Raw genomic sequence first — 24,469 nt, 5'->3', positions numbered from 1 at the left:
ATACCATGCAGTTTTTATCACTATTGCTCTGTAATACTGCTTGAGTTCATGGATAGTGATTCCCCCTGAAGTCCTTTTATTGTTGAGGATAGCTTTAACTATCCTGGGTTTTTTGTTATTCCAGATGAATTTGCAAATTGTTCTGTCTAACTCTTTGAAGAATTGGATTGGTATTTTGATGGGGATTGCATTGAATCTGTAGATTGCTTTTGGTAAAATGGCCATTTTTACTATATTAATCCTGCCAATCCATGAGCATGGGAGATCTTTCCATCTTCTGAGGTCTTCTTCAATTTCTTTCCTCAGTGTCTTGAAGTTCTTATTGTACAGATCTTTTACTTGCTTGGTTAAAGTCACACCGAGGTACGTTATATTATTTGGGTCTATTATGAAGGGTGTCGTTTCCCTAATTTCTTTCTCGGCTTGTTTCTCTTTTGTATAGAGGAAGGCAACTGATTTATTTGAGTTAATTTTATACCCAGCCAATTTGCTGAAGTTGTTTATCAGCTTTAGTAGTTCTCTGGTGGAACTTTTGGGATCACTTAAATATACTATCATGTCATCTGCAAATAGTGATATTTTGACCTCTTCTTTTCCGATCTGTATCCCCTTGATCTCCTTTTGTTGTCTGATTGCTCTGGCTAGAACTTCAAGAACTATATTGAATAAGTAGGGAGAGAGTGGGCAGCCTTGTCTAGTCCCTGATTTTAGTGGGATTGCTTCAAGTTTCTCTCCATTTAGTTTAATGTTAGCAACTGGTTTGCTGTATATGGCTTTTACTATGTTTAGGTATGGGCCTTGAATTCCAATTCTTTCCAGGACTTTTATCATGAAGGGGTGTTGAATTTTGTCAAATGCTTTCTCAGCATCTAATGAAATGATCATGTGGTTCTGTTCTTTCAGTTTGTTTATATAATGGATCACGTTGATGGTTTTCCGTATATTAAACCATCCCTGCATGCCTGGGATGAAGCCTACTTGATCATGGTGGATGATTGTTTTGATGTGCTCTTGAATTCGGTTTGCCAGAACTTTATTGCGTATTTTTGCATCGATATTCATAAGGGAAATTGGTCTGAAGTTCTCTTTCTTTGTTGGGTCTTTGTGTGGTTTAGGTATAAGAGTAATTGTAGCTTCGTAGAAGGAATTCGGTAGGGCTCCATCTGTTTCAATTTTGTGGAATAGTTTGGATAATATTGGTATGAGGTCTTCTATGAAGGTCTGATAGAATTCTGCACTAAACCCGTCTGGACCTGGGCTCTTTTTGGTTGGGAGACCTTTAATGACTGCTTCTATTTCCTTAGGAGTTATGGGGTTGTTTAACTGGTTTATCTGTTCCTGATTTAACTTCGATACCTGGTATCTGTCTAGGAAATTGTCCATTTCCTGAAGATTTTCAAGTTTTGTTGAATATAGGTTTTTATAGTAAGATCTGATGATTTTTTGAATTTCTTCTGAATCTGTAGTTTGTCTCCCTTTTCATTTCTGATTTTGTTAATTTGGATGCACTCTCTGTGTCCTCTCATTAGTCTGGCTAAGGGTTTATCTATCTTGTTGATTTTCTCAAAGAACCAACTTTTGGTTCTGTTGATTCTTTCTATGGTCCTTTTTGTTTCTACTTGGTTGATTTCAGCTCTGAGTTTGATTATTTCCTGCCTTCTACTCCTCCTGGGCGTATTTGCTTCTTTTTGTTCTAGAGCTTTTAGGTGTGCTGTCAAGCTGCTGACATATGCTCTTTCCTGTTTCTTTCTGCAGGCACTCAGCGCTATGAGTTTTCCTCTTAGCACAGCTTTCATTGTGTCCCATAAGTTTGGGTATGTTGTACCTTCATTTTCATTAAATTCTAAAAAGTTTTTAATTTCTTTCTTTATTTCTTCCTTGACCAGGTTATCATTGAGTAGAGCATTGTTCAATTTCCAAGTATATGTGGGCATTCTTCCCTTATTGTTATTGAAGACCAGTTTTAGGCCGTGGTGGTCCGATAGCACGCATGGGATTATTTCTATCTTTCTGTACCTGTTGAGGCCCGTTTTTTGACCAATTATATGGTCAATTTTGGAGAAAGTACCATGAGGAGCTGAGAAGAAGGTATATCCTTTTGCTTTAGGATAGAATGTTCTATAAATATCCGTTAAGTCCATTTGGCTCATGACTTCTCTTAGTCTGTCGACATCACTGTTTAATTTCTGTTTCCATGATCTGTCCATTGATGAGAGTGGGGTGTTGAAATCTCCCACTATTATTGTGTGAGGTGCAATGTGTGTTTTGAGCTTTAGTAAGGTTTCTTTTACGTATGTAGGTGCCCTTGTATTTGGGGCATAGATATTTAGGATTGAGAGTTCATCTTGGTGGATTTTTCCTTTGATGAATATGAAGTGTCCTTCCTTATCTTTTTTGATGACTTTTAATTGAAAATTGATTTTATTTGATATTAGAATGGCTACTCCAGCTTGCTTCTTCTGACCATTTGCTTGGAAAATTGTTTTCCAGCCTTTCACTCTGAGGTAGTGTCTGTCTTTGTCTCTGAGGTGTGTTTCCTGTAGGCAGCAGAATGCAGGGTCCTCGTTGCGTATCCAGTTTGTTAATCTATGTCTTTTTATTGGGGAGTTGAGGCCATTGATATTGAGAGATATTAAGGAATAGTGATTATTGCTTCCCGTTATATTCATATTTGGATGTGAGGTTATGTTTGTGTGCTTTCATTCTCTTTGTTTTGTTGCCAAGACGATTAGTTTCTTGCTTCTTCTAGGGTATAGCTTGCCTCCTTATGTTGGGCTTTACCATTTATTATCGTTTGTAGTGCTGGATTTGTAGAAAGATATTGTGTAAATTTGGTTTTGTCATGGAATATCTTGGTTTCTCCATCAATGTTAATTGAGAGTTTTGCTGGATACAGTAACCTGGGCTGGCATTTGTGTTCTCTTAGGGTCTGTATGACATCAGTCCAGGATCTTCTGGCCTTCATAGTTTCTGGCGAGAAGTCTGGTGTGATTCTGATAGGTCTCCCTTTATATGTTACTTGACCTTTTTCCCTTACTGCTTTTAATATTCTTTCTTTATTTTGTGTGTTTGGTGTTTTGACAATTATGTGACGGGAGGTGTTTCTTTTCTGGTCCAATCTATTTGGAGTTCTGTAGGCTTCTTGTATGTCTATGGGTATCTCTTTTTTTAGGTTAGGGAAGTTTTCTTCTATGATTTTGTTGAAGATATTTACTGGTCCTTTGAGCTGGGAGTCTTCACTCTCTTCTATACCTATTATCCTTAGGTTTGATCTTCTCATTGAGTCCTGGATTTCCTGTATGTTTTGGACCAGTAGCTTTTTCCGCTTTACATTATCTTTGACAGTTGAGTCAATGATTTCTATGGAATCTTCTGCTCCTGAGATTCTGTCTTCCATCTCTTGTATTCTGTTGGTGAAGCTTGTATCTACAGCTCCTTGTCTCTTCTTTTGGTTTTCTATATCCAGGGTTGTTTCCATGTGTTCTTTCTTGATTGCTTCTATTTCCATTTTTAATTCCTTCAACTGTTTGATTGTGTTTTCCTGGAATTCTTTCAGGGATTTTTTTGTCTCCTCTCTATGGGCTTCTACTTGTTTATTTATGTTTTCCTGGAATTCTTTCAGGCATTTTTGCGATTCCTCTCTGTAGGCTTCTACTTGTTCTCTAAGGGAGTTCTTCACGTCTTTCTTGAAGTCCTCCAGGATCATGATCAAAAATGATTTTGAAACTAGATCTTGCTTTTCTGGTGTGTTTGGATATTCCATGTTTGTTTTGATGGGAGAATTGGGCTCCGATGATGCCATGTAATCTTGGTTTCTGTTGCTTGGGTTCCTGCGCTTGCCTCTCGCCATCAGATTATCTCTAGTGTTACTTTGTTCTGCTATTTCTGACAGTGGCTAGACTGTCCTATAAGCCTGTGTGTCAGGAGTGCTGTAGACCTGTTTTCATTTCTTTCAGTCAGTTATGGGGACAGAGTGTTCTGCTTTCAGGCGTGTAGTTTTTCCTCTCTACAGGTCTTCAGCTGTTCCTGTGGGCCTGTGTCTTGAGTTCACCAGGCAGCTTTCTTGCAGCAGAAAAGTTGGTCTTACCTGTGGTCCCGAGGCTCAAGTTCGCTCGTGGGGTGCTGCCCAGGGGCTCTCTGCAGCGGCAGCAACCAGGAAGATCTGTGCTGCCCCTTCCGGGAGCTTCAGTGCACCAGGGTTCCAGATGGTCTTTGGCTTTTTCCTCTGGCGTCTGAGATGTGTGCACAGAGAGCAGTCTCTTCTGGTTTCCCAGGCTTGTCTGCCTCTCTCAAGGTTTAGCTCTCCCTCCCACGGGATTTGGGTGCAGAGAACTGTTTATCCGGTCTGTTTCCTTCAGGTTCCGGCGGTGTCTCAGGCAGGGGTCCTGCCGCTCCTGGGCCCTCCCCCACGGGAGCCCAGAGGCCTTATACAGTTTCCTCTTGGGCCAGGGATGTGGGCAGGGGTGAGCAGTGTTGGTGGTCTCTTCCGCTCTGCAGCCTCAGGAGTGCCCACCTGACCAGGCAGTTGGGTTTCTCTCTCACAGGGTCTGGGGGCAGAGAGCTGCTGCGGGCCGGGATCCGCGGGTGTGGGACTTCCGGTCAGATTAAAATACTTTTATCCTAAATAAATTTCTGTAGAAATTCGTCTGGGCATGCAAACTATTGCATAAACAATAGGATTTATGAAACCCAAGGAGACAGCATAAAGAATGGAAGAAGTAAGGTTAAAATTTTAACAGCCCTTTGTCTTACTTGTGAGTCTAACTGTGAAAGAGGCACTGAATTTCTTGCTCTCTAAAGGCTGACAGCTCTCTCATTGCACATCAGAGCAAACAGTCTCCCTTCCCTTCAGCCTCTTATCACAACTATTGCCAGACTTTCTTGGCTCCTGCTTGAGGTTTAGTAATCAAGACATGAATAATATCTACAGGCTGTTTGTTGACCTCTTGCTAGGGCAGCCTCTCAGCTAGCCTCTCACTTAACCCCACTTCTCCACCATTAAAGGGACATTCTCCACGCAGTTTTCAATGGCTACTTCCCATCTCCAACCAAGCTGCTTCTATCTCCTTCCACCTCTGCTTCTCTCTGTCAGTGTCTCTGCCTGTGGGGACATTTTATTTTTTTATTTCTTTATTATGCAAAAAGCCACATTCCTTACTAACCAGTTAGCTTTAGGGGCTACTTGTCAATGGGACCTTGCATTTCTTTCAAGGCCGGGGAGGAAGTGGCACTTACATATCTTGCTAGACTGGCACTGGCTCAAATGAACAATTCAAAACACTGAAAACAATATTTGTGGGTTGTCCCAAAACCCAACACTGAGATCATCAGTTTGGGGGGGTCTTGTCAAATCATATTTTCGAGATGTTTCCACTGAAACAAGCTGTTGGGGTGATTGTTCATGACCACTGTATCTGGGTTGTGGAACTGTAAATCATCAGCGACATGCCTAGAGTGTGCTGTCTTCTTCTCTTTCTAGGTTTGGCAGAGTGGCATGTTCCCAAAGCTGGCATGTTTCTATGGATTAAAGTTAACGGAATCTCTGATGCAAAAAAACTAATTGAAGAAAAGGCTATTGAAAGAGAGGTAAAAGTGGGAAGTGGGTGGGAGAGATGGCCAAAAGAAGATTCACACTATTTCTTTGAATAAAGTGAAGAGATATTTTTGCGGCCTAGCCACTTGTGTTGTTGAAATATGTTGGGTATATTGTCTCCGCATTAAAATTATAATAAATTTTGAAGTTACAATTCAGATGGGCTAAATTGATGGAAATACAGTCATTCACATCAGTGACTGTCGGTCCCCCCAGTTCAGGCATCCACCTTGGGTTTGACTTCATAGTCACTTTTACCACACATGTAGCTCTGGGTCTCTTACCCACTCCTGTGATTTATTGATCAATAAAGACAGCAAAAACCCTTTCCTGGGCCAGTAAGAGAGCCTAGCAGGAAAGTTTGTGCTGTGCTAAGCCTGGTGTAAATTCTGTCTTGAAATTCATAAGATCGATTCCACAGACTTGTCTGGGCACCACAATATGCACAGTGTAATGTGAGCACACACATTCATTCACTTATGCACAAACTGTAAGAGTCCCACCCCATCCAATTGCCATGATGACCTAATGACATGTGCAAACTCCTGGTCCTTAGATGTGTGTACAGTAAGTGCTTAGGGGGCACTCACCCTTTGTACTTGATATAGAAATGCTATATGTTGCTATTTATAAAAATAACAAAAATGAAGTCCCCCATCATTTTATTACCCGGAGTTTATGAACGAATGTTTGTGCTATGTTTTCTAGAAGAGCTTACACATATTCTAGCTTTTTGACTAATTATTTTACTTATTGGCTAAAATTACAAAGAATGTTCAGGTATTTTTTTTTTTAGTAAAATTAAGTTTTATAGGTTCTCTCTCTCTCTCTCTCTCTCTCACACACACACACACACACACACACACACACACACACACACACACACTGAAATCATAAGTTTTCTTAGTGTTGTGTTTTATTAAAAGGAGCCAAGGATATATTTGATGGAGCCAGGTATGGTTAGGTGGGGAGGGTCCCTTGGTGGGTCCATGCTGAGGCATCCCTTACCCCAAGCTACCGTCCATACAAGTGGTATAGTATAGAATAGATTTTATTTAGGGCATGAGAAGGGTAACTAAGAAGGGATGAGAGAGAGAGAGAGAGAGAGAGAGAGAGAGAGAGAGAGAGAGAGGAGAGGCTGGCCAGAAGCATGTAGAGAGAGAAGAAGGGCAGGACGGAGAAGGAAAGAGAGGGAGAAAGGGGTCAGGGAGAGAAGAGAGTCAGTGAGAAAAGGGGCAGAGAGAGCGAGGAGGCCCCAAACAGTCCCTTTTATAGCAAGCCAGGACTACCTGGCTATTGCCAAGTAACTGTTAGGTAGAGCCTAGAAGGAATCCTACCACTTAGCCTTCACTTGCAGGCACAGAGTAAAATCAAAACTCTAAATGAAATTTCCTGTGTAGCTTTTCAGTTGACTGACTGAACCGTTCCTTCTCCCCATTAATTCCCTTATTATGTTCATGAGGTCTTTCTTTAAGACCTGAGATCTGTTTCCAGAATCACTGTTGTCTAGATAGTAACTCTGAAAGAACAAATTGGGTTGAACGTGGCAAGATACAATGCAGGTACAGTAGAAACACTTCCTTCCATGGTTAGATCTAGAGAAAGACTGCCCAGGCAAGGATTGTCTATCCTCTGACCCTCTCACAAGAGAGCAGGACTCATGTCCTGCTCATTCTATTTATCCTAATGTCTGCACAAAATAGGTACTTAATCCATATGTGCATATTGCTTATTACAAATGAATTCATTTTAATATAATCTTCAGTTTGATTTTTTTCTGTCAATGACATTATTATTAATAACTTTTGGTAACTGTTTGAATGCATCTATGAACATATGATAAGAATGGAAACAGACATAGTGTCTACTTTTTTCCCCAAATTCTTCATCTACTATGTGTTAGTATGTATATTGCATGCATTTGGATCCTAGCGTAAGTTGCTTAACCTATTCTAAATAGTCCCCAATTACATCAACAATGCCTTAGCCCAGATTTTGACAACATCCTCCCTCTCTTACAGGTCCTTGCTTCTAGTCCAACTCAAAACATTTACTCTACATTGGGAGAAATGATGGCTTTCACATTTCAGGATAATGAAACCCATCCTCTGCTTGAAATCTTCTATGTAGAGTACCCCATGTCATTCCAGTCTAAACTCATCTTCTTTTAGCAAGGAGTACCCAGATTTATAAACTGTAACAACAACAGCCAATTACTTAATATTTCTGGAGATCCATGGCAATTGCAATATGAAATATAAACTCTAAACTTAAAATTTAAAACAGCATAATTTATTTCTGACTGGCCTAAAAATTAAAACCTTGGGTTTTTAACCATCTTTGGCCTCTAGTCTTAATGAGTACTTTAAAATTGCTACAAAATGGAAGGAGCTTATTACACCCATTGGTTAAAATTTACTAATGTGGCCCATATAACTACAAGAAGGCTAGTGTTGCCAGAGGGCAGAGCGCATGCTTAGAAAGTGTGATGTCCTGAGTCAACCCCAGTGTGTACATAAGGGCGGGAAGAGGGGACGGAGAGAGGGAGGGGAGGAAGAGAGAGGAAACAGGATGGAGATCGAGTGGCAGAGGAGGGAGTAAAGTATATGTCTCTGTGAAGTGAGTGTCTGGTCACTCAGCTATTCCTACCATCACGGTCATAAAACGAGCCGTTTGCTGTTCTCAACACCGCATCTTAACACACTTAATAACTTCTACTTTATGTATTAAACATTTGTATCCTTTCAGTTTCTTCCTATCCCAGGGCCTATACATTTTAAGGTTTCTCCTTAAAATACTGGTCCCTGGTCTTTGTTAGCTAGGATCTAATTGTTGTTAGAAATATCAATGTTTATATTCATAGTACTTTTGTAACTAAGTTAGCCACTTATTCGTATTTTACTATTTGTCTCTAACCTATATTTTTTACATTTAAGCTTAAAATTTGGTCTTTTCTTCTCATTTTTATGCATTCTTTATATGTGGAGAAGAAATAGCATTGGTCATATTGATGGTAAATATTGTTCCTAATTCTGTGTACTGGGTTTGTCTATTGCATGCCATATGTATTTTTATATGATATTTTTTTGTTTTCTGTGGTGACTTCTTAATTGATTAATAGCTTTTAAGCCTGAAATATTCCTCCCCCAGTAATACTAGATATTCCTAAATTTCCTTTTAGCTTTTCTTCAGTATTATAATGACTTATTTTTGACAACCTTTCACAGATCTTGTTAGTTCCTGGAAATAGTTTCTTCGTCGATAATTCAGCCCCCTCCTCCTTCTTCAGAGCATCCTTCTCTCAGGTTACTCCAGCGCAGATGGACTTAGTGAGTATCCTCCAAGCCACACAGCCCGTCAGTTCTGATGTCGGATGTGTGGGTTCACCCTCTAAGTTAGAGATGACTTAGTTTCTTCTTACACTCCTAAAAGCCAGCCTTTGGTGTACCAGTTCCGAACTTAATAAACATCTTTTTGCTTTCTTGCTTGGCAATTATGGGCAAATGAGACTAAACTGGTGTTAAAGTTTGTCATCTTGGTGAGTGACTGGTCAGAACTACTGAACTCTGGAGGGTTCCCAGCAGGTTCTGGGGCAATACTTTCTCTTTCCTTCAATGGACTCACATAAATGAATAGTAAGATCATCAGCCATTGGTCCATTTCCCTGAAGAAAAATGCAGTAACAAGGTTTAAAACTATTCTAAGAATTGTGCACAGAGAAATCCAAAAGAAAGCTACTGACCAATCACTGCCTTCGACCTTCAGACATGTGTGGATATGTACTAGGCACAGGCTCACTAAATATCCTTTCTTTACTTCATAAGTGAGTGTGTGTGTGTGTGTGTGTGTGTGTGTGTGTGTGTGTGTGTGCGCGCGCACGCGCGCGCATGCGCATGTGCATGCACTGGAGACAGACTCCTTGTGTGTCTTTTCTTCATTTGTTTCTCATTGTTACTAATAAGCTGTCCACAAGTACACTCTGCTTTTATGTGAACAGGTTTAAGCAGTCCAAACTGAATAAGTTATGTTTGCAGATGAGAGAATATATAAAATCACAAGTATTTGTACTGTGGGCAAAATAGAAAATTATGCATGAAAGTGCTGGCTGATAACAGCAGAATCTGGAGATGTGTAAGCTTGGTGCACACTATGTCTATCTCCGTGACTCCTGACGGCGTTCTGCCGAGAGAAAGCTGTTGTCAAACTTACTATTTACTGAATCATCCCAGTTTCAGGTAGACATTCTATTTAAATCTCCAGACTTACAATAGAGATTTTGAAAATAGCATCCTAATACATCAATTCTTATCTCTTTTCTGTTTTAGGTCTTCCAGAGATTGGCCCAACTCATAAAAGACGTTTCATAAAGAAATCAAACTCAGCATTGAACTTATAATTTTAAAATAAATTTCCTATACTTTGCTGAAGAAATGGCTGACAGGATGGATCCAGTTTGTGAAATATCTGTGGCAATTTCACTGAACAACTTTGAAGCCCCTTAAAATCCACCGCATTGCCAAAATAACTTTCTGATATACTTTTGCCCTTTGATTAATTATGAACTAACAAAACATCAAATTTCATTGTTAAAGACCTCTGTAGCTGCTTAATAATGTCCAATAAATTTTTTTGAGCCTAACATAGACTAACTAACATAGTAAATTGCAAGGGAATTAGTTAAAATGGCCTATAATATGCAGGTTTTTTTCTACTTTAAGGAAATTTCATGAGCATTTACTGCAAAAATTGTTGTAATTTGACAATTATAAATTACTTTGTAACCGAACATGATGTCACGGAGTCTCTTTGAAATTAAAACTCTGAAGCTATGCATACCAAAAAAATTGTACATATTAATTCCAAGTAAGGAGAAAGAAATTGTGATCTTAGAAATCATTACTTAGTGCTACATGACTCACAATATCACAGTCTACAAACACTTCATAGCTCACTCCTCTTGCAGCCTTTCAGGTTTTATACTCTTTACCACTCTGGTTGTGGGGCCTGGGATAATGGAGCCAAAAATAACGCAGACCAAAGTCTGCCAACTTTATTCAGAGCCTCAGACAATCTGTTCTCTGAGGGTTAGGAAGACTCACATGAGGCAAGGCCAAGCTGCACATGACAGGCAAGCCATACAGGGCAAAAACATGTTTTCCCACAAATACATATAGACAGATAGCAATAGCCAGTTGTAATGAATAATCTGAAGTAAACTCACTCTGTCTGCTACATCTGGGAGGGGCACAAAAATACACTCCAAGAACTATTCTGTGTGTTGTTGTTGCTGTTGTTGTTGTTGTTGTTGTTGTTGTTGTTGTTGTTGTTGTTTAGAAGCTGAGGTCAAAGACTCTTGTCTTGTTATCTTGGCTTTTTCTCATAATTACTCTGAATTCTCCTCATACGATCCCATCCTCGGACCATGTTCTGAAATCTCCTTCCTTTTTCATTTTTAGTAGCAGGATATTCGGAGATTTGATTTGAGGTACTGAAGATAAATCTAATTGTCATTTGATGCATGTCTATCCTATAAACAAGTAAATTATAAGTGTAAATGAATAATATCAGAACAGTGAAGCCATTGTGAAAGCATTCTGCCATCAAGAACAAGGACCCAAACCATGTCTAGTACTATTTGGTTACATTACCGTAATGATCAGAAAAATCTAGAGAATAGCTTGAAGAAAGAACCAGATGACTAAGTAGTTCATAAACCCGTACGAACACAAATGTAATGCCCCCCTATGCAAATGGGAAATGATTCAAATTCCAAAGAAAAATCAAACTCAGACCCTTCTTCAGATGAATGGATGAGTCTACTGTGGCCTCAAGGTCCATCATAATCACAGAGTCGTGTAATGATAACAGGTTCTGGATTCGTCTAATCTACAAGCTGAAGTAAAGAAGGATGGGGTACATAAGAGCAACACACATGTTCAGAGGCACTCACCACAGATGCACAGATCACAGCAGCTAGCTTTGCCAGAGAAAACATTCTCAGGTTACCTAGGGCTCTCTGTGCTCCACAGAATAACTTGCCCCTCGGTGCATAGGACTGTAACTTGGCCCCAGGTGGGCAGACAACTTCTGATGATACGGTTGATATCTTCTTTTGCCCTTTAGCTGAAGATTGCTATCTTTCTGGTGAAGTCCACTGTCTTCTCATGCTCTGCCCTTGTCCTTGATGATCCAGGGCTGAAGAAGTCAAAGAGGAATCCATAATGTTTCCATAATGGATCCATCTGAAACTCCAGATGCATATTCCCTACCAATTTTCTTCTGGGAAAGTAAAAATGGAGCAGGTTAATGCATCGGCTTGCATTAACCAGAGAGGTCAAAGTGTGCATCCATATGAGCAATAAATAAGGGATGTGTGTAGGTTTAGCCAGGTGTTATATTTAAGTGTTTATGAATTAGCCATAATAAATAAATCAAAACAGCCCATTCCACCCGTGGGGCTAAAGGGAAAAGAAGTATTAGTAGATTGGAGAATATCTGGACCATGAATCCCTTCAGTACCCTTAGAAGAGCCTTCTTGCAATATAATACCTGTAGAAGACACTTTTGTGGGTAAAGTCAATAAGTTTAAAGGCAGCAAAGGATCCACAAGATCCGCAAATGCTTCTTTTAGTCACCTCGATTCAAGCAGTGGAAGCTCTTTCCTTGCCTCTCGAGATAATATGTGAGGACTGTCTAATGCTGTCTTTCTTTCTAAGGTTGTAAATAGATTAGTGCATTGCAAACACCACCGTGTGCAGCCCACGAGGCCAGGGAAGAATTGGGAAACAAATTCCTCTTTTGTAGCTTGCTTAGGTTGCAAAGTTAGGTTTTTATTTTTTTTATAGGCTCTCATAAGTTCACACCAAAGAATAGAGAGAATTCAAGATTAGATTGATTATCAAATCCCTCTACTCATGCTTCAAGGTCATTTCCAGACAATGGAGGATGCATACCTAAAGGAGTCTCCAACAATAGATCTGAGACAGCAGCATAGTTATCAGTGGTGCTGATTTCACTTTCAATTTTGCTTGAAAGGGGAAAAATCACTTCTTTGCCTGTTTCACCAATTTTAAGGTTTGATCATCAGATCAGCTAATATTCATTCAAGGAATTAGCTCTCTCTTCCTCATGATTATTAGTCTCCTTTCTCCTCCTCAATTATTTTGATAATAAATAAGTGCCCATGTGACCCAAAATTAAACAGAGATCTTTCCCCCTTGTTTATATATCTTTCCAATATTCTTTCAGTATTCTGTCTCATACATCTTCATCTGAAGTTCCCTTTTCTGGAAACCAGGAATTACAATCATATACAACTTGGAAGCAATCTAGTTGTAGTGGTTTTAATATTTGTGCTTCCCCTTTCATTAAAAGTGATGTACCAGCTCAACATAAGCAAAGACTTTCCTGGTCCCATTACTGTCACTGCCACCATCTTTTTTTTTTTTTATTAACTTGAGTATTTCTTATATACATTTCAAGTGTTAGTCCCTTTCCCGGTTTAAGGGCCAACATCCCCCTCCCCCCTCCCCTTCCTTATGGGTGTTCCCCTCCCCATCCTCCCCCCATTGCCGCCCTCCCCCCAACAATCACGTTCACTGGGGGTTCAGTCTTAGCAGGACCAAGGGCTTCCCCTTCCACTGGTGCTCTTACTAGGATATTCATTGCTACCTATGGGGTCAGAGTCCAGGGTCAGTCCATGTATAGTCTTTAGGTAGTGGCTTAGTCCCTGGAAGCTCTGGTTGCTTGGCATTGTTGTACTTTTGGGGTCTCGAGCCCCTTCAAGCTCTTCCAGTTCTTTCTCTGATTCCTTCAACGGGGGTCCTATTCTCAGTTCAGTGTTTTGCTGCTGGCATTCGCCTCTGTATTTGCTGTATTCTGGCTGTGTCTCTCAGGAGCGATCTACATCCGGCTCCTGTCGGCCTGCACTTCTTTGCTTCATCCATCTTGTCTAATTGAATACTGCCACCATCTTTAAGGGCCCCCACCCTCTTATTTCATAGCTGACTTCAGATCCCAGTAGGGCACCATTTGTTCACTGCTTTAGTTGTTGGTAGGACCTGGGAGAAAGAAGTTGATAAGAAGATGGGCTAACGTCCTAGCCAACTTTATTCGGAGCATCAGACACTACGTTCTCTGGGGGTTACACAAAGTCATAAGTGAAGTGTAGTAACAAGGATGAGTCACACACTCCCTAGAGGCATATAAACAGAGACGGTAGCTAGTTGTAATGAGTAATTTGAAGTAAACTCATTCCTATCCACTATGCTGGGGGTGGAGGGGCAGAAGTATAATCCAAGAACAACTCTGTGGTTTTGAAGATCCCGAAGTCACAAGACTCTTGTCTTGTTTTCTTGGAGGCTTATTACAGTCAGAATTCTCCTCACACAATTCCACTCTTGGACCATGTGTCAGCATTACATCATTTTTCAATGATTTTCTTCACTTGCAATATATTTTCCCATCAAGTGGGTCATATATTATCATCTTAAATTTACAAGATTTCCAGAAAGGTAGAAGATGAAGCCCATTCACTGCCTCAGTATCTGCAGTACTCAGTGTCCTGTGACTGCAATTTTTAGAACCTTCCTCTTTCCTCCGTGCATACCCATGAGCAGCTAAGATTATAGGAGCCTCCTGAGGCATAAGTGCTCTGTACTCGTCTTCAAATACATTCACTACTGAACTACTTAACCCAGAGTTTTAAGACAGCAAAAACTTTAAAGGCTGAAAGAAAAATTAAAGACACTAGAAGGTGGAAATATTTCCCAAGCTTGTGAATCAGTAGACTTAATGTGTGAAGATGACTATTCTTTGGAGAGTAATGCACGAATTTAACACAATCTCCATTTTGGTGATGTTTTTGTAGAACTTAGAGAAATAACAACTCACATGAGGCAGAAAAGATTGCAAGTGGCCAAAGCAATCCTGGCACAGCACAAAACTGACCTCTGGCTATACTGTACAGCTATATTACTCATACATTGTGACCCCTGGCTATACTGTATAGCTATATTATTAATATATTGTGGTACTGGCACGAAAACAGACACATAAATTGATGTCATAGAATTGAGTACTCATAGACAAACCCAGACCTACTCGCTTCCTGATATTTGACAAGGTCTCAAAAAATACATTGAAAAAGAGCAGCCTCTTCAACACATGGTGCCAGGAGAACTGGATACTCACATGTACTATATAGAGGGAAACTAGGTCCATATCTCTCACTCTGCACAAAAGACAAAATGGATAAAGAGCCTTAATTTAAGAGCAAAAACTCTGAGGTTGCTAAAAGAAAACATGATCAAAAACATTTTAAGATACAGGAGGGGGCTGGGGATTTAGCTCAGTGGTAGAGCGCTTACCTAGGAAGCACAAGGCCCTGGGTTCGGTCCCCAGCTCCGAAAAAAAAGAACCAAAAAAAAAAAAAAAAAAAGATACAGGAGTAGCCTAGGACTTTCTGATGGGCTCCAGGCAGATATCTCAGGTCATTCTAAATCCTACCGCGTTGACAGTCAGCATCAACCATGACTCCGGATTATCCTACAGACCATCACACAAACCAACAGGAACCACTACTATCCCTAATCACAATGCTCACCATCACAGGGTAGGGGTAGTAGAACGACATGGCTAAGTTATAGCATTGTAGATGGACATTAGAAAGACAAAGAAGGGCATGTTCTGTTAGTCTACTTGGTGAAAACTGTTGTTTGACTGGAATTTAGCACTTTCCACAGCATATGAGATCTGCAAATAAAACTGATTTCCTAGAATCAGCTGCTACTCCTGTTTTGAAAACATTGAGGGCCTGCCTGAGCAACTGAGGCTAATTCCTAGCTATTCTTTCTCACATGTTCTACATCTGCATACTTCACATTCATGAGCAAACAAGACAGAAAGTTTAGTAATTTGAAATTCCTCAGGTTGATAGCAGTTTGTAAGGCCAGTTTAGGGTAGTTTAGATTACAACTATCTTTCCAAATCAGAGGCCCAGGAAGTTCATTTTTAGTGAATTCATATAACATTGAGGATCTATGATCTGCAGAACATTCTTTGACTCCTAGAAAACCCCTTGTCATTTGGTTGTAGGCCAAAGAAAGCTGAATACTTTTAATCCTCTCAGCAGTCAGTTTATGTTCTAAGTAGTGAAACAGTTTCCCTAAAGACTGAATTTTTCCATTGAAACCTGTGACGTTTATATAAGGCAAATTTCTAAAATACTGCTGAACATTGAGTCCATCTCACAGTAGTCTTAAGTACAAGGGAATGATGTTAGATCGTCCATGGGTCTACTCTCATTCAATGAGAGTAGAATTGTAAAGAAACTTCAGGGTTGTGAGGGCCTGGACGATGCCTCCAGGGAGCCCTAAGGTGCTGTAGAGCAGGTGCATTGCTGACTTTTCCAAGTTCAAGCAAAGAGCCATGGCTCTTCCTCAATAGGACAATTAATGAAGACTGAGCAAATGTCTATAACAAAACCATCTGGTGTCTTGATTTTATGGGGTTTTCTTTGTTTGCTTACTGTTTCTGCTTTATTAATGGGTGCTGGTTTATGTCAACATATTTGGTACAGACAAGCTTTCACTTCCTTTCGTTTGTTCTGAGATTATACATCTCCCTTCCCTTTCTTCCTGCCAAACCTTCCCATATATCTCTCTCCCTGATCTTCTTCAAATTAAGACTTTTTTTTTACCAATTGCTGTTATACAAATATTTATTTGTATATACATATGTATTCCAAATATAACCTTGTTGAGTCCATACAGTTTCCTGCATAGGTTATGAGGGCTAACCTTTGGCACTAGAAAACCAATTGCTGTGCTCTCTCCTGGGCAGAACCACCTATCCCACTCCAAGCATTATTCATAACCTAGCTAGCTCTTTGTGTAGGTTGGGGCCTTGTGAGCTCTTTTTTGTCTAGTTTGGCATGTCCATTGTTGTCATTCTTGTTTAGCTTATAGTTGGGCAGTCTTGTTGGTAAGACTTCACAGATGTAGCTTCTGATGTTGCTAGAGGCCACGATCTTAGCGAAATCCCTGATCCTCTGGTTCTTATAATCTTTCCTCCTCTTCTACAATGTTCTCTGAGCCTTAGAAGTAGGAGTATTTTGTAAATGTATCCACTGGAACTGGTTTGCCCAACTCTGCACATTGATAAGTTTCAGTTTTCTGTAGTGGTCTCCATCTTCTGTTGCAAAGAGAAGTTAAGACTATATTTATCTATGGATATAAGGATACATGTTTATAGATTGTTGGTAAGTATAATTACACAGATTAGCTGGCTAGGTTTCCAGTACCTGGCTTGGTATTCCTCTTGTTGAATGGGCTTGGCCAATAGAGGCAAAACATACAAGCAAAAATACAGGCCCTTGCTTATTTTTACTAATTTTTAAATTTTTTATTATTTCAAACGTTTTTAAGCATATTTTGTTCATATTCTACCCCTCCTCCAAATTCTTCTAGATTCTCTTCCCCTCCCTACCCTTCAATACAACAACAAAACCCACAAAAAAAAGAAAAACAAGAAAAAGATAATAAAACACACACAAAAGAAAAACACACCAAACTGTAACTAAAAAAAAAGCATATTTAAAAAACAAAAACTATGGAATCTATGGTATGTTGCAATACTGAATATAAGGCCTTCCCTGGAGTAGTTGATATATCTTGTGGCATTCTGTTGGAGACAACTGATTCTTCCTTTCCTAGCAGCTATAAATGACAGTTCAGTTGTTAACCTTTACCGTAATGGATAGGTTTTCATTTTCACTTATTTTTTGTAAAATGGCAAAATAAAATATAATCATATTGTCATAATCAAAGTTGTTGAACAAGACAAACCAACAAAAAGAGAAGAGCCCAGGAGAAGGCACCAGAATCAGAGACCCACTTGTTGATATACTCAGGAATTCCATAAAAACACTAAAATGGAAATCATAATACATACACAGAGGACCTGGTACAGACACATGCAGTCCCTGTGCACGCTTCTGCAGGGTCAGTAGTTCAAATGAGCTTTATTCATGTTGGTTTAGAGGGCCTTGCTTTCTTAGTGTCCTCCATCCTCCCTGACTCTCAGACTCTTTCTACCTCCTCTTCCTCAGGAATCACTGACCTCTGATGGGAAGGATTTGATGAAGACATACCATTTAGGACTAAGTGTTCCAAGGTCTCGCACATTCAATGTTATTACTATCTGGCTGTGATCCTCTATTTGTTCCTATCTGCTGCAGGAGGAAGCTTCTCTGATGGTGGCTAAATAACTCTCTGATCAATGAGTATAGCAGAATATCATTAGGAGCCATTTATTACTACATTTTTTTTCTTTTCTAGACCAGTATCATCAGACTTTTCCCCATATCCCTGGGCTATCTATTGTTAGGTTCCTGGTCACCAAAGCAATGACATATATGTGTTCCATCTCATGGAGTAAGCCTTAAGTTAGATTAATTATTGGTTGGTTACTCCGACAAGGCTTGTGCCACCATTGCCTAGCATATTTTACAGGCAGTACCATTGTAGAACAAAAGGCTTGTTCCTGGCTTGGTGTTTCTTTTTCTTTTTTCTTTTTTGTAGAAACAGGGTACCTTCTTTACCAGAGATGGAACACAGAGTTAAAGGCTCAGTGTAGGCACTGGTTGACATGTCCTTGTTCAATTATTTGTATAGGTGTTATTTACACCAAGGAGGACTTGCTTTGTGTTGAGAATAACCCATAGCTTTGGCAACAGCCTGTGTTGTTTGGGGATTCACATAGAGTCTATTTGGCCCTCAATTGTAACCTAATCCCAGTACTAGAAGCTTTGATGGCTAATAAGAGATATCTCGCTGGGGCTCTGTTTTCCCCCATTATTTGTAGGTTTAATTTAAATCACCTTCCTATGTGAATAAACTAAGAAGCTTCTACTGTATTAGGTTTCCATACTACCCCTCAAAAGGACCCTAGTTTTAGCTGTCTCCCTCTACAGTGTCTCCCTTATCCAACTCTCTCCTGCGGGTATCCTTTTATCATTTGTATGTAGGAGGGCTAATGATTTCCATCAGTTAACTTTGTGTACATCGACTTTGATCAAAGTGTTGATCAGCTGTAGACGTTTCCTGGTGGACTTTTTTTGGTTAACATATATTTTCATGTCATCTATAAATATCATATCAAATATGTATAATATTATATGATTTGTTTGGTTATTGATTTCTTTCTTTCCAATTTGTGTCCCTTAGATCTCCTTCAGTTGTCTTACTGCTCTGGACAGAACTTCAAGTACTATTAGACTAGATGGGGAGAAAGTAAACAATGTTATCTTGTTTCTGCTTTTAGTAGAATTTAGCTTTGAGTTTCTCTCCATTTAAGTTGATGCTGGCTCTGGAATTGCTATAAACTACCTTTATTATGTTGATGTATGTTCTTTGTATCCTTAATCTTTTTTTTTTTTTTTGAGGAATTGAGACTTGATTTTGAGAGACGTCACTGATCAATGATTACTGCTTCCTGTTAGTTTGCTGCTGCTGTTGCTGCTGCTACTGCTGCTGGTAATGGTAGTAGTGGTAATGGAATGTGTGTGTGTGTGTGTGTGCGCGCGCGCGCGCGCGCGCGCGAGCGTGCATGCGTGTGTGCATGCACTTCCCTTCTTTTGACTTTGCTAGCCTAAGATTATTTCTTTGACAGAGGTATCCATTTCTTCTATTGTGTCTTCCATGCCTGAAATTCTGTCTTCCATCTTTTGTATTCTGTCAGTGAAGCTTTCTCTCTATGGTTCCTGCTCAACTTACTAAATTTTCCATTTCCAGATTTCCCTCTGTTTGGGTTTTCTTCATTGATTCTATTTCTACTTTCCAGTCTTGAACTATTTTGTTCATTTCCTTCCACTGTTTTGATTGCTTTCATTGGTTTCTTTAATGGATTTCTTTCTTTCCCCTCTAAGACCTCTATAATATTCACAAAGGCTGTTTTAACATCTTTTTCTTGTACTCCAGCTATGTTAGACTACTCAAGACCTGCTGTGGTAGAGATACTGGCTTCTAGTGGAGATATATTATTTTTGGCTGTTATTCATCAGCATCTAGGCACTTGGGATTGAGAAGATTATCATTCTAGGTACTGATATTTGGTTTTGTCTTTGTTGGACAGCTGTGTTGCCCCTTTGTTTCTGTTTTCTCTCTGTTTCTTAGGAAAGTGTGATAATTGTGTGTTGCCTGGTAGGAAAAAAAAGCCTTCTGTGGTCCTAATATGTGTGGCTGCGAGTGACTCCAGGTAAAATGTTTCTGTACATTGTGTCTGCTGAGACTTAGGAATAGGAGTGTTTGGGGGGCAGTTAAGTAGCTTCACAAGAGGAACGAAAGCAGGTTATCCATCGGGATGAGTTTGGTTGATCCCCTGGTAACAGAGGCAGTGGGGAGAAGCCACAGCAGAAAGTCTGCTATAGAACTGGGCACGAGACTTGGTGGGATGGAGAGAGAGCTGAAGCCTGCATTCAAGTGAGCCAACACCTTCAATTATTAAGAGAACTAGTAGAACATCAAATTATATTACTATATAAGTTTCAATAACTTAATTCCACATTATGAGATAAAGAGCATTATTTAGATAAAGCTGGTTTATAAAATTGATATTCCAGGACTTCATAGATGGTTCAGGAGGTAAAGTACTTACCACTTACATGTTAGGGCCTAGTTTAGATTCTCAGAATCCATGCAAAATTCCTGTTTGCATCTCAGCCTGCCTGCAACCTCAGTGCACAGGAGATAAGTCACTGAATCCCCAGAGAAAGCTGGCAAGCTCGACTATGGGAACAGGGAATCCCCTGGATTCAACAAGAGAACGTGCTTCAATATTCAAGGTGGAGAGTGAGCCAGGAAGACATTGGGCTTCCACACAGAATCCTATGTACACACGTACTTAACATGCATGCAAGGCTGCATGCACACTTGGAGCAGACACACACACAAAGGAAAAATAATTAATTTAATTATATTACATAGAGATTTGAAGTGCTTTGTCATGGCCTGACATCTCATTATGGTTTACAAATACTCCAGTGATCGCTGCCCCAGTACTATTGAACACCTCTGTGATCAACATGCAACTTCTATGCCTTTTAGAACCTATAAACCCATTCTCATTTTTGCTGCTACATCAATTGCGTAGTGATCTATATTTGATGCCGAGCACTGGACAAAGACCTTTGAAGTTTCAGTGTTTGTGAACTAAACTTTTCCCTTTTCTTTCTTTCTAGAAGGAAAAAAATGCTTTATCTTGACAAGGGTTGGCATTCTGCTTTCAAATACAGTGTAAGTCATGCTGCCCTAAGAGCTACAGAGACAGAGAAAGCAGAAGACCTCAGCTTATCTCTAATGTTGTTCTGGTTTTGCTCTTTGAGTGCATCTATCTGTGCATACGCGCATGCATGTGAATATGTGTTCAAATAATCTTCTTCCCGGATGGTTGAGGGTAGAGAAAGAAGCAATGAAAAACAATAGACAGGCTGCAGGATTTTGAGAGGAGCTGCTCTCCTGAGCTCTGGGCTACTCCAGTTGCAGCCTAACAGGTAATCCTTTCTATTATTTACTGTAAACAAGGACGCACCATGAGTTAACTGACATAAGCCCACTCTGTATTGCCAGATGATCAGGCACCGTGCCTTTCTGTCTCCCCTCTCCTGGAAAACTTTTGCCCTGGTACTGGCTGTCTTTGTGGCCACTGCCCAGGCTGTGGGTGTCATGAAGTGATTGCCTACCCTTTCTCCATGATTTGTTCCTTTCAGAAGCATTGTAGTTTTGTTTGTGTGTTCAGTTTTGAATCTGGGTGCCTGTCAGACGACATGACATTAGGATTTGGAGCTGTGGGGAAACAGCCTTAACGATATCATCAATGGCTCTAAGCTCTTGAACAAATTCACAGAGTCATCTGTTTGCCTCGCAGCTGGCATGAAGAGAGGGTGACAAGCCCCGGTGCATGGCGTGATAATCCGTTTAATTGTAGTCCTCCACATTGAGGAAAGTCATTGAAGACTTCAAGCTTCAGTGCCTATTGGGGTCACTTAAACAAGATTTCACAACGACCTATTGGAACTTTTATCATCCTCACACTTTTAACCCTTCCGATATAGGGAAGAGACCTACAAACAACCATATTTCAGGATGATAGACCGGGAGCATACAGGCATGGGTTTTGATCTTATCAATTTCTGCCTATAGAGCACATAACAGTTGGGTATATCAAGAAGTCCCAAGACTACTTCTGATTCTAAAGAAAATTTTAAAAAAAAATTAGCCTAGATAAGACCACTCACACTAGCAAGGTTCTGAAGCAGTTTAGTGAAAAGCTTTGTTTGCTGAAAATGGTTCTGAGAGATAGAGTTTTAAACTAGCTCAAAACTCAGCAACAGGATCTGACTCAGGAAGACAGATGGTTAAAAATGCAGGAGGACTGGTGCAGACTCACTGACCTTCCGGATGTCACTGGATATGAGTAAATGAGTAACGGGTTCTGTTCTGTCCCTGTGATGTTTGTTCAAGGCCCCATTGTGCCCTACAGATAATGTTCCAGCCATCGTGTCCTGCGGATAGTATTCCAGGAAACTGGGGCCGAAGCCTAACCAGATGTGTATCAGATGCAGATGCTTCGTCAACTCTGACAAACATTTACCCTAAAGGACAGGAATCAAGATCTGTTTTCAGGAGAATGAGGGCTTGACCTTTCCCGTGATTTAAACCCTAGAGTCTTAAGAACAATCCTGTGACTTTGAGAGTTTCCCCTTGTGACATTTTTGGTATTTCCTTTTGACATCCCCTCATCTCCTGGGGTTTGTGACTTCTTCCTTTAAAAAGCCCTTCTCCCAGCCACTCAGGGTTGACTCCTCTTCTCCTGCGTGGGATACTTGTCGGCCCAGAGATCTCCGTAATAAACCTTGCCCCTGCTCATTGCATCAAGATTGGTCTCTCCTGTGTCTGGGGTCCTCGACTTCCCGAGACTTGAGTGAGGGTCTCCCTTCAGGTGAGACCTCAGTTCCAAGACCAACTGGGCAAAATAAAGGGAACTTTGAGAATCAAATCCCTCAGTACAGAAACGCTATGTTTAGTCTGAAGGATGTCTTATTAAAGCGTTCCGAAGGCAACCCTGCCAAGCTACTACACACAGGAACCATTTGATTCCCTGTTAATGATCTTTTCAAGTTTGTGTCTCTGAGTCCCTGAGACCACCTGAGAATCTGGTGGTTACTGGCTCACAGGCTCCCTCTAGTGGACCCACGGTTGGGCCGCAGGGAGAGAGTGATTGCCCTGACTGTTCTCCAGGAAGATAGATATTCTGGAATGATGAATTTCTTGTTCGAAGACTTCTTAGGTATGATTTCGGGAAAGTTGAGCTGTTCTGTTCGCTCTTGGTCCTGTGGCTTGCAGTTGGAGATATAAAAGCTTTTGGGTTTTCTCTTGCTAGCCTTTTCTTAAAATTCTCACTAGGGGCTGACGAATCCTTTCTGCAGGCCCGGCTTCTGTTTTCTAACTAGGCTAATAAAATTACTCCATTTTCAAATACAACAGGAAACACTCTTCAACTTCTATAGAAAATACTCTGTATGTACAAAATCTAGATTTGGTTTTACGTATTTTGTTCTCAGGGCTGGAGAGATGGCTCAGTGGTTAAAAACACTGTATGCTCTACCAGAAGGCTGGCCTATCTGTAACTCCAGTTCCAGAGAATCTGACATCCTCTTCTGACTAGGCATGCATCAGGCATGCACCAGGCATATGTGCAGATAAAGCTTTTATGTACATAAAATAAATAGACAAATATTTTTTAAAACAACAAAACAAATATTTTTCTCAAACTCTGTAATCTGACAACCCCTACAAACCTAGCAATCGTGAATTCTGCAGATGTCCAGCTTGCCTAGTCTGGGATTTCCTATTTCTTTTAAACCAATAAAATTGTCTTACAGCTTTAAAAAAACAAAACAAACAAACAAACAAACAAAAATCTATACCCTGTAAGCAGTTAATCTGCGGGTTTAGTTGCTACTGGTAGTGATGGTTTGTTTTACTTTTCAAATTACACAATTAACAAATACTTTTAAATGTATCTTTTTATAGATACACCTTGAGGAATCTAACCTTTCGAACACCCATCCCCACCCCCTTTTTTTGACTAGTTTATGGAAGGGACTTGGGATAAGATGAGGAATGCTTTAAATCTTCCTAGATTTTTCCATTCTACTGTTGTCATCCAGGTGACTGTCTTGCCAGTAAGTACAGAAACATTGTATACATTGAAACTTCTCTGTAAGCCACCATGAGGATTCCAGAGTCTTTGGTAGTTTTAGCTCTTCTAACAATAGTAGCAGTTCAATGAGTCAAACTTCTCCGGCTACACCTGCAACTTAGGGGTATCAGGTGCACCTGCCTGATACTTACTATGCCACTTAAGGTGCCATTTTTCTAAGTCCTGGCTTCTTAGCAACAGCATGAGATGGCAGTTGAACAATCGTGGAGTCAGTATATAAGTTAAAATGGAAGAGTAGGGGGTCACTTTAGTCAGCTTTTCCTCTGCATTCTATGAAAATTTTAGATAAGCTACTTTAACCCATCAATCCTACACATCTCTCCACACCAATTACAAATTCATCCCATCAGTTTTGTGTGTATGTGTGTGTGTGGAGGGGGTGCTCTCAAAATCTCTTTTCTAGTTCATTCTGCAAGTAAATAAGTTTATGTATGTTTGACCTTTTCCCATGTGTTAGACATTTCATCTTAACACAGTAAAGACAGCCCGTTCTAACACTTCACTTCTTACACATAAGATAGCTGGAGACCAAGAGAGGGAAACTCAGATTCCTTGGGTTGGAACAAACCAGAAGGGTACCTACTTGAAGCTGAC

General features: G+C 40.2%; 2 protein-coding genes across 5 annotated transcripts in view; one reads left to right on the top strand and one right to left on the bottom strand.

Annotated features, from left to right (window-relative positions):
* The window catches only part of Aadat (aminoadipate aminotransferase), a 38,068-nt gene extending 27,689 nt beyond the window's left edge, over nt 1-10,379 (top strand). For 3 of the 5 annotated variants that reach the window (XM_087588007.1, NM_017193.1, XM_087588006.1), the window contains exons 11-13: nt 5,480-5,586; nt 8,821-8,922; nt 9,919-10,379. In XM_087588007.1, the coding sequence (XP_087444133.1) occupies nt 5,480-5,586; nt 8,821-8,922; nt 9,919-9,960 (251 nt within the window). In that variant the 3' untranslated portion in view covers nt 9,961-10,379. Of the gene's footprint in view, nt 1-5,479; nt 5,587-8,583; nt 8,607-8,820; nt 8,923-9,918 lie in introns of all 5 variants that reach the window. The other 2 variants (XR_015639376.1, XR_015639375.1) reach the window with 1 other exon arrangement.
* Nucleotides 1-24,469, bottom strand: part of Erich1 (glutamate-rich 1) — a gene marked incomplete at its 5' end in the record, with an annotated part of 52,793,804 nt that overhangs the window by 47,831,181 nt on the left and 4,938,154 nt on the right.

Source organism: Rattus norvegicus, chromosome 16, assembly GCF_021556685.1.
Source record: "Rattus norvegicus strain SHRSP/BbbUtx chromosome 16, alternate assembly SHRSP_T2T, whole genome shotgun sequence".
NCBI lineage: Eukaryota > Metazoa > Chordata > Mammalia > Rodentia > Muridae > Rattus > Rattus norvegicus.
Note: the sequence above shows the minus strand (reverse complement) of the source record. Positions and strands in the feature narration are given on the sequence as shown.